The following is a 10,720-nucleotide window of genomic DNA, read 5'->3' as shown; positions in this document are numbered from 1 at the left end:
CAACAAAATGTGGTAACCCTATTTATAAAGACAGATCCCTTCATAAACAGGCATAGGATTGCCTTTATAGACAATGCATCAGGGATCTGCTGGGCTGTGATACTATGTTATTATGTCCCCTCCACCTTTTCAGACATTTTCTTAGGATCTATTGGGCAGTAATATCACGTGAGAGTAATAATGCTAGATCCTTGCCCCATTTTAGCCTTGATTCCACCCCTCACCCCATGTAATAGGAATGTATACTTCCCCTTGGGCATCTCTACACCAGCCTAAAATCCTGCATTTAAAACAGGGCTTTCTGCTTCCGTTTTAAATGCAGGATCACAACAACTCCCTTTCCCCCTGCTTCCATTTCCCCCACCCCCTTCCCCTCCTTCTCCCTGTATCTGAGTCTTCCATTATCTTTCATTGATCTCGCTCCTCTTCTTGCCTCTTTTACTGTTTTCACAGAGGAAATTGAAGCAGAACACAAGGGGGTAATTTGATATGTCATTATCTGCGATCTATTTAAAAATGGAACAAAGGGCATTTAGTGCAGGAGATGCTTTGAATGATCACAGCGTCATGTAAAGAGCCTGCAAACCTCCGTGAAGGAGCAATCTCAATCGCAGGGTAAAAGCTCAGCGTGAAGGAGCCCACTGGGTTGGCTCCAGATCAGCTATTGTGAACATAAGGACTTCCATTTTAAGGGAAGGTACCAGCAGAGTCTCCCCGTTAGAGAAAGGAGGGAAAGGTGATCTTCCCAAATTCTCCTATCCCCCCTGCAGTCTCCTGTGTCACATCTCATGCTGTTCTGGAGGGGCCCTCAGCCCTCCAGAGCAGCTTTTCAGGAGGCATGGGCTGCTGGGGGAAAAAAAGAATTGCAAAGATTGCCTTCCAGGCCTTTCCACCAATGCATGTGGAACTGGAACTTCACTAAGCAACACTCTGGCTCCAACCCTTGGCTGATTTATGTGACATGAATTTTGGTTGCTTTGTTTATTTCAGCATGTTCTTTAACCATAGTGAATAACTGCAGTCCTTTGGGGGGTAATCTAACGATCCAATAATAAATCAGGGTATCCCTAATTCTAGGATAGTGGTAGAAATGTGACCTTGGATGGGGTTACACTTCTCCCTAAAATATCAGGTTCATACTTTGGGAGTGCTTGTTTCTGGTTTCTGGTTGGCCAGAAGCTGACTGAGGGCAAGTGGGATGTTGCATCCACTGCCTCCCAGGAAGAACCTCACAGCAAAGGAGACCAACCTAGCCCCATCCATTGGCCACTGATGGAGACGCTGCTGGGAGCTTGCTTCCCCTCACCTTTCCAGTTGCCCTGTGACTGCGGAGTTGAAAGGAAGCATAGTATGGCCTTTGCTGTTGGCCGGAGGATTCAGAGCTGCTGAACTGTGCGGGTTTGCAGTTTGTATGTGTTATATTACACACATAGTATTATAATCTATTGTAAGCCACATTGAGGATCATTTGATCAAAAGGTGGGACAGAAATAAATAAAAGCAAAGCAATGAGCTTCAGTTGATTCACCAGCTATGCCCCTTCCTAGAAAAGAAGAATCTAAACACTGTGGTACATTCGATGGTAAACACTCAACTTGACTGCCGTAATGTGCTGTTTGTGGGGCTGCCCTTGAAGGCAGTTTAGAAGCTTCAGTTGGCCCTGAATGTGGCAGCCAGGTTACTATGTGGTGTAAGATTAGCCATTTCGAGCATTTAATATCTGTTCTATATAAACGCCACTGTCAAGACCTTTCTCTTCAAGCATGCCTTTTATCACTAAGGGTGCAATCTTTAGAAAAAAGTCCTACTTAAAAAGTTGTAGGACTTTTTTCTGTCTACGATTGCATGTAGAGATGTTTTAATGCCAGCCTTCTGTTTTAATCTTCCCTTGTTATAATTGTTTATTGTTGCTGTAATTTTACTTTTCTTTTAATTTTAAAAGTGGTATATACATTTCCATAAAGAATTGCTGTACCAACAAATGAGTAAATAGGATGGGGCATACCAACAATTGTGCTGGCTCTGTATCATAAACCATAATTGTGATACAGTGACTTTTTAGTTTATTTAAAAGCACCTCATTTCACTACAGTGTTACAAATAGCTTACAAAAAAGAATTTTCATTAAAAAAACAGCCAACAAAAATTTTATAACCATAACACTTAAAATAATAATCAGATACACAGCTAGTTTTAAATTATATATATTATACAGAGAAGTCTAACCATAAAACTAGGGTCAAAGGCCTACTTCAGATAGCATTATTGGTTTTATACATATTTCTTTTAAAAATCCACTAAAGAAAGGTATTACTATTTTTGAGGACTGCATTTCTTAGCTAGACTGACCTTGAGCTAAGACTTTCTCATATGATTGAGAAAAATTTGCATCCACCCACCAAACATATTTAAGGTGGTGATGTGGGCTGATCTTAAAGATGGGAGGGCTCTTTGGTTGGAAAGGCTCCCAGATAGAGTGGCTTACAGAGCCAGTCCCTGCTTCCTGTTTCTCTCTTCTGCAGTCTCATGGAATGGCTGTGGGATGACAGTTGGGCGAGAGGCAAAGTCCAATGAAGCTGGCTTCTCAGTCAGGAGGGCTAATAGTGGCTCTGCTTTCCTTTTGTGCCCCTTCTGTACCCTGATGGAATGACTGCTGGATGACAATTGGGAGAGAGGCAAAGCTTGATGCTGACCTCTCAGGAGGACTGATGGTGTACTGCTTTTCTTCACTGCTCTGATATGGCCCAATGGAATGGCTGCTGCATAAAATAAATAAATAGTGATGTAAAATACATTGTAGATGGAGATCTGATGCAAGGATAGGTCTTGATTCTCTTACCACAGAGCATCTTAAGTGAGCAAATTGTTTTAATAATATGCTGTCCTTGTACATTTCTGTTGTGTTTTTAACCTTACTGTCAAAAATGTAACTTTTCAAAGTCAACTGTAATGTATATTAAATTGTATGTTAATTAAAATGTGCATTTTTTTTACATACAGTTTAAGTATATGAAACTGCCAAGATGCCTGTTAGGCGTGAAGGACAGGTATGCATAGATCTGTATTCCTTCTGAACTATACAAATAATTTAAAGATTTAGTTTTAATATCTTTTCTGGCACCAAATACCAGTCTGTTTTTCTAGCGGCATAATATACATGTCTCACATAGCATTTGTTTGCAATAGTCAGGATAGGCCCTACACATTTTGGTAGACTGAATATTTAGTCCAGGGCCTAAAGTGATGACAAAAACTGGAGGAAAATAGGCTTGCTATTTTTAGCTCACCCTTTCCTTGTTCCCCATTGCATCCTAAGTATACTTTAAAAGTGCATAAAATGTAAGATTAGTGAAAGTACTGCAGCACAATTGAATAAACACATGTGTACCCAAACTACAATATTTCCTCCAAGGATATTTGCTTCAGTAAGGGGTGATTTCTAGATCCTAAACATTCTGTATGCACAGATACATATATAAGAGGGCTTTTCATTTGACTTCTGTGAAGGAAGCTGCTTTACCAACATATCACTTTGCTTGTACTGAGCAGCTTTTTCCACTGAAATGAGTGGAGAGTTTTGTAGTGCACATCAAAATCCTCACATCCACAGAAGGAAAGTGGATTGTGCTAAGATTTTAATGGACTGTATTTCAGTGTCTCCATTTAAGGTTACACTTTTAGAGGAATCTGAGCAATTTCAGTATTGGAAGGGGCTGAATGTGTCGAAGAGCTAAATTGGAAGGAGCATGGGATCACAAATGTGGACATTTCCCTTATTTACTGTTTATCATTTGTGTGAAATCATTAGCTTCAAACCAATTTGATGTATCCTAGTAGTACTGCAGTCACTAACAGTGATGCAGTGTTGTCATGCACTGTTCAGAGACTATACATTTCAGTTAGACCACAATCCTAGCACACTTACTTTGAATGCCTGTCTGTGACTTTTAGACTGTATCCAATGCTCAGTACCCAGTTATGCACATATTAAGCCTCTTGCTACTGATATCATCAGAAGCCCTGTGCTATCATTCAGAAAGTATGTTGTTGTAAGAAATCAGGATTGTATCAGCGTATGGCATAATCTAATGTTCATGCACTAGATTTCATGCTGGCATAACACATAGAGCCCAATGCATGTGTGCCCAAGCTGAATAATCTGTACACTTCAATTTTGTGGTGTGTGCATCATGCAATTCAGAACAATATGTATTGCACTCTATTTATGGAGGCCTTTATGCAGTTATGAAACCCAGTATGCAAATGACAGGCAGGGATGGCATTATTTTAGTTCACTATGAGAACAGGAGGGGCTGGCATTATTCACCCCCATATGTATATTCTGAATATCAGCATATGGTTAGAGTATATAGTTTGAGTGATTATAGAAAAAAAACCATTTTTTTCTTTAACTTATATCCCAACTTTCTCCAAAAATGGTATTCAAGGCAGCTAATAATAAAATACAAATTAAAAACACAATCTTAATTAAAACATAACATAAAAAACAAATAAATTAAAAACACACAATAAAAGAAATAAACAGCACCCAACAACTTATCTTTGTTTTTGTAGGGTTTACATGGAATTAATCTCAAAAAATGAATAGTTCACACTTTGAACATATTGGCAGATTAAATCCTAAATATATAGTACACATTCTGGAGTAAAGGTATCTGGGGTCCCAATAAGTTATATTTGAAAATCATTGTTCTCAACATCAGTGGGTTTTTTTTTCTTTTGGGGGGAGCAGATCTGTCAACAACATTTGTTCACTGTTAAAGTCCTTTTGGTACCTGCTTCATAGTCTCCAAGTCATCCACTTGACCACTTTAGATCTTCCTGCCACATGGTTCCATCCCAAATCCCCTCAAATTCAGAGGTAAACACTATATGGATTTACTCATAGGAGTTCGCATTGTGTTCAATTTACTTAAAACAAAGTGTTAAATAGTAGTGATTTTTTGTGTGTTTTTTCCCCTGTTGGCAGCTGGAAAAATGTATAGACAATGCTACAAGAAAACATGACTTCCAAGCACTGGAACAGTTTTTGGAAACTGATTTTTCTGATGGTATTTCTCATAAGTGCAGCAAACAATTTCTCAGCAAATTAGACAAACTTATATGCCAGGTGATGGACTACTTGTTTTTGTGTTATTTTAATTGATAGTGGAATGATACATAAAATATTGTGTAGAGCTGTTTGAATTATATAAAGACCATGGGCTTGATAGTATTCTGAAGATGACAATGGTCTGTTGTATATTTCCATAAAAACTCATATGAACTTGCTCAAGATTTTCACTCTGTTTCTAATCCCTCCTCATTGTGGTTTAGCCTACACATGTGGTTGATAGGGAGAAGGGAGGGCCTTTTCAGTTGTGTTGCTTACTATGGCATAGCCTCTCAAGACAAGTTTGTCTGACCCCTCTTTGCCCATTTTTCAATGGACTTTGGGCAGAGCTATTGTACAGGCGCGGAGGCTGGGAGATCCAAAGGCGCATAAACAAGGGAACAGGGAAAGCTAACAGGAGTTTGGCAGTGGAAGTCTCCTATTTTGGCTCAGTCTTCTCCCCAAAGAGGATGTGTCCCATCTGGCATATGTGACAAACAGGCTGAAGAAGTAGGAGCAGAACGTGAAGTTGACAGAGATGGTCAGGGTATATCTACGCACTTTAAATGCAAAGTCCCCAGGTCTAGATGGATTACATCCTAGGGTGTTGAAGGACCTAGTAGATAGACGCTTGGAAATGTTGCCTTTGGGAAATGGGAGAAGCGCCAGAGGACTGGAGGAGGCCAAAAAAAAGGCCATGTATAAAAGAGTAAACCTATTTGTAAAGTAGCTTTTTGTTTAGTGATGAGCTAAAATATTATATTTCTTTCTGCAAAGAAGAAGAGAGAGAGCTGTAACCTTATACTGGGAACCTTATATTTTTATCCTGTTGATCACAGATATTTGTATTAAGGCTGAAACATACCTTTGTTTTTCAATTTTAGGGACTTGACAATGAAGAAGTAAACAATGTTTCCACTTTGTTAAATACTCTTCAGAAACATGGGAAAAATATCAACATATTAGGTGAAGCTGGGTTTCCAGCAATGATAGAGTATGGTCTTGTTCAAAAGATAAGTATATGAAATTGGAAAATAATTCCTAGGACTAATTAGGGATGAAGCAATAGCAGCATCCAGGTCTGCATGTGGTTTGACTGCTGTTGTGGTTTAGATCTAATATTCACTAGTATTGGCTGCTTTCACATGTAACTTTAAAGTTTAGAGCTTCTTGATATGTTCAAACCCAGACAAACTGTGGTTAGTGTTAACTATGGTTTATTGAAACAAACCAATGATATTGGCTTGGTTAATGGTTCTGACTTATTTCAACAAACCATAGTTAACAGCAACTGCAGTTCCTGGTTCGAACATAAAGAGACATTTCAATTAGCTGAAAACAGAAGCAAAAGCTTCCACTCTCAATGGGTTGTATCCTATTGTATCCGTGCACTTGGGGGACCCACTGCTTGCACAATGGGGCTTTGGCCCTTCTAAAATTTGAGCAGAAACATTCACAGTAGGGTGCTCCACTGACGTGTCTCACTCCAGAAACAAGCATTTCTGCTAATTTCCAGGGTTATTTTTAGAAGCGCCAAAGCCCTGTTGTGCAACTGGTGGGTCCCGCAAGCACAAAGAAACCAGCAAAGGTGGAGTGGTCCCATTAGGTACTGTCAATTGTGGCCATGCTGGAGGGGGAGAGGGGAGAGCGTATGAGCCTGAGTCTTGGGCATGTAATGCTAGTGTTATGTACAAATGCAGCTATTGTCTTTTCTCCAAAGATGTACCAGGATTTTTTTAAAAAAATTAGAAAGCAGCTCATAAATGCTATTAATAATCATCATCTTTTTAATGTAGTATTTATACAAATCTTAATTTTATTTCTCTCTACATGGTTAATTGGTTTGAGAAGGCTAAAGAAATTCTTGAAAATAAAGTAAATGAAAAAAATGACAAATTTACTACTCTCTTTGAAGACTTCTTTGATGTGCTCATGGTAAATATTGACTTCCTGTATTGTTATATAAATTAGCTAACATGTTCTTTTTTAATATTTGTGTTATTATCTTTGGAACAAGAAGGTTTTTTCATATTTTGCTTTATTTTTTTCTAACTTATTTACTTACAATAAAATAGGTAAATTCCTCCCCTGCTACCCTCTTCCCTCTTCTTCTGCATAACTTTTTGGAAATAAATGAAGACACAATCCTGTAGAAACAACCGTAGTACCTGCTTTCTGAAATTGTAAAAGTGACCTTGATGACCTCATAGTGGTCCAAAAGGGGGTATTCCAGTGAGGGGGTGGAAAGGAGAGGCTGGGATCTACAGAATTGTTTGGCCTCTCCAACCCTGCCTCCAGCAACCTGAAAGGCCCGTCTAGAGGAAAAAGTTAAAAAAAAAAAAAAGGATGGAGAGGCAAAAATCAGCTTTGCCGCTTCTCTTGTCCCACTTGTAGAAATATGCAGGGTAGAGGAATCTTGGACACCGCCAACATTGGAGGCTTCCATCTAGCAGGTGGCAACCCAGTAGGGGCACACTCTAAATAAAACACATTTTAAACCATGGAGCCACTTTTGTGTAGAGTGATAAGTGTGTATATTTATATATTTATTTATTTATATTTTATAAATATATAAATTTATTTACAAATTTATTTATTTGTGGGATCTGCCTAAATATTATAGGTTTGTTTGTTTTTACACATGGCAGAACTGGTTTAATTGCATTGTATATATGAGGTTATACCCCATGGTGGTTTTCTACTAGTGGAAAACAGTTGAGAACATAAGAAGAGCCCTGATGGATCAGACCAATGGTCCATCTAGTCCAGCATTCTGTTCACACAGTGGCCAACTAGCTGCCCACAGGAAACCCACAAGCAGGACATGAGTGCAACAGCAGCCTCCTGCCCATGTTCACTAGCAACTGTTGTACATAGGCATACTGCCTCAGATATTGGAGGTAGCATATAGCCATCAGGACTAGTAGCCATTGGTAGCCTTATCCTCCATGAATTTCTCTAATCTCATTTTAAAGCTATTCAAATTGGTGGCCATCAGCACATCTTGTGGAAGTGAATTTCATCGTTCTGCTTGTGCAATGTGCGGCACTCAGTTTTTGCCAATGCTCCCTACCCACTGCAACCCTCCCTGCACTCTCTGAAAAGCTGCTCCTGAGAGTTGGGAAAATCTGGAACAGTATGGGATATGATGCAGAGGACTGCAGTAGGTGTGGGGGGTTGGTGAACATTGGGTGCTTGGTCTTGCATGAGTAGAAGTGCTTTCCACTAGCACAAAGCCTCCATCAGATACAACCCATGTTTATGAATAAAGTAGTAGTCATCTTATATGTGCAGAGAGATTTTAATACATTGTTTGTTTAAATTGTAGACAGTACATGATACCAGCAGTGAAGGTATGCCTGATAATAATGTATTATATTTTTAGTCACATAGTCCTATCTGTGTTTAGATTCATCACTGTTATTGTGTATTCTTACTGTGAAGTGGGCTGGGTTATAAAGTTTTAGATAACCTAAGCTGAAAAGGTGAAAAATTTGTGGCTTTCTGAAGTAATTCTAAGAAGTACTTCTTCAGTCATAGAGAAAAAAAGGTTGCAATCCTATACATAGTTAGGATGCTTAAATCTCATTGATTCAGGATTTAAACAACCTAATTATCCCCAGAGTTGCAGCCAAAGCTCAGCAAACAGGCTTCCTCGTTCTTTGTTCCTTTCGGGTTGTATAAATGTAATATGGAAGAAATGTAGAATTCTAGTATGATAAATGAATCTGCTTTGTGTCACTTCAGACAGGCAATAGTTGCAAAACTTCTTTGCTTTTTAAATGAAAATATTTTCTGTTGAATATTTATTTACATCTATAATTGTGGATGTCTTTGAAGTTCAATCATATGAGTTTGCAAGTCATTCATGTAAATGATATTTACTGTTTTTGATCTAGGTAAAATACAAATACTAGAAAATTTTATATTGCGAACATGTGCTCTTGCAGCTGAGAAGAGAATTAACATTTCTATTCAGCAGGAGGTAAGGAATTTATTTCTTAAGACTAGAAGGGTTTAAAAGGTATCCCCTGCCACCACCAGCTTTTATAAAAAGTTGTTTTTCATTTTTGTAGATATGAAAGTGAAGCATGCGTATCTAGTGGTTTAAATTGACATGTATTACTTCATGCATTACAACTTTATGCATTACTTCTAGGAATGCATAAAGCCCCTCTAAAGTCCTTATGCATTACTTCTAGGGATTAAAACCCCCCAGTGTTCCAGCAATATCTAACTGATATAACTTACAGTGCAATCATATACATTTCTATTCAGAATTAAGCCCCATTGAGTTTAATGGGACTTACTCCCAGGTAAGTGAGGATATGATTGCAGCCTTAAACAAATTAAAGTTGTTTCCCCCTACACATTTGAGAACATTTCCTTTCCTTTTCTTTTCCTATTCTTTTCTTCTCTTGTGTAATTTCTATTGTTCAGACTCTTCCATTCTCCCTGGCTTCACTATCTGTGGATGTCTATCATCCCAGCTACTAGTGTCTCCTTTTGAAGGGCCACCTTGTATTTTTGATGCTGCTGTATGGTCAGCCACACAATGGCCCACTGTTTCCATGACATGTGTTTCAGCAAATATATGATTAGATGATAATCAGGTACAGTCAAAGTTTACCCAGCTCTTAGCAAGGAACTTCTCTTGCTCACACTGACCTGGTTTGCATGTACGAGAAGCCATCATGGATTAATTCCCCTGCAGGGCTTCTTGTTGCAGTGGTGGTTGCCATTTTGAATATTTGGGGCCCAGTGGGGATGGTTCATATTCCACCCAGAACCCACGGGCTATTTTAAGGTTGAGAGTGGCTTGTCAACCACCACCACACCCCACCCTCACCAGGTTCACATGTAACAAGAAGCTACAGCATGCCCCCGCTGTGCTCTAAATATTCAAAATGGGGGCAGCCACCACAGCAAGAATCTCAACAAGGAAATTCACCCATGGAGGCTTCTTGTTATTTGGAAATGGGCCACTAACTGACTGCTTATTTTGTGCCAGTAGAGTCAGTGGTATGTATTGCACAATAAACCTTTGAGAACTATAGTTATTAAAACCAATAACTCTTTCATTACATTGTTCAAATAAATATTTAAAGGGGTTTATCATCAAATGCATTGCAAATGTTTCTCACTGTAATGTGCTTAGTATTCAATTGCTTCTTTTTATTATCCCTAGGCAATAAGAAAATTGAACACAATGCTCGATGCTATGCCACGAGATACTAGAAAGAAAATTATTTCTACAAAAGAAATGCTACATATCATGTAATTATTTTATCTTTAATATAATTATGTAACCCTTGATCCTCAGTGCCCCTTTTTGGAAAACTAGAACTTAATTAAAAATAAGTTAACTATGTTTTATTTGAACCTCAGCATTTCTGTGTCTTAAATTTGTTTAAAACTTCAGGGATATCCATTTTTTGTGATACAAGCTAAGTTACATTTAACATTTAGGAAACCAACACTAAAAAAGAAGGATGGGGGACAACTCAGGGGCATCCCTTCAGTTATTTCTGTATCAGATGGAAATAGCTAGCATTCCCTTCACATTGCCATTATTGTATGTTTTTGATGACGATGAAAATTTAAATT

At 38.5% G+C, this 10,720-nt stretch overlaps 1 protein-coding gene across 1 annotated transcript in view; it reads left to right on the top strand.

The window, feature by feature from the left end:
- Window positions 1-6,943: 6,943 nt before the first annotated feature.
- Window positions 6,944-10,720, top strand: part of SYCP2 (synaptonemal complex protein 2) — a 74,790-nt gene continuing 71,013 nt past the window's right edge. Inside the window, exons 1-4 of the mRNA XM_084854304.1 lie at window positions 6,944-7,048; window positions 8,442-8,466; window positions 9,013-9,098; window positions 10,302-10,390. Of these exons, the coding sequence (XP_084710430.1) occupies window positions 6,944-7,048; window positions 8,442-8,466; window positions 9,013-9,098; window positions 10,302-10,390 (305 nt within the window). The remainder of the gene's footprint in view (window positions 7,049-8,441; window positions 8,467-9,012; window positions 9,099-10,301; window positions 10,391-10,720) is intronic.

This window comes from Heloderma suspectum, chromosome 4 (genome assembly GCF_057233095.1).
Source record: "Heloderma suspectum isolate Gila_16-S chromosome 4, 16-S_ref, whole genome shotgun sequence".
Taxonomy (NCBI): Eukaryota; Metazoa; Chordata; class Lepidosauria; order Squamata; family Helodermatidae; genus Heloderma; species Heloderma suspectum.
The sequence above is the reverse complement of the archived record's forward strand: the minus strand, read 5'-3'. Positions and strand labels throughout refer to the sequence as shown.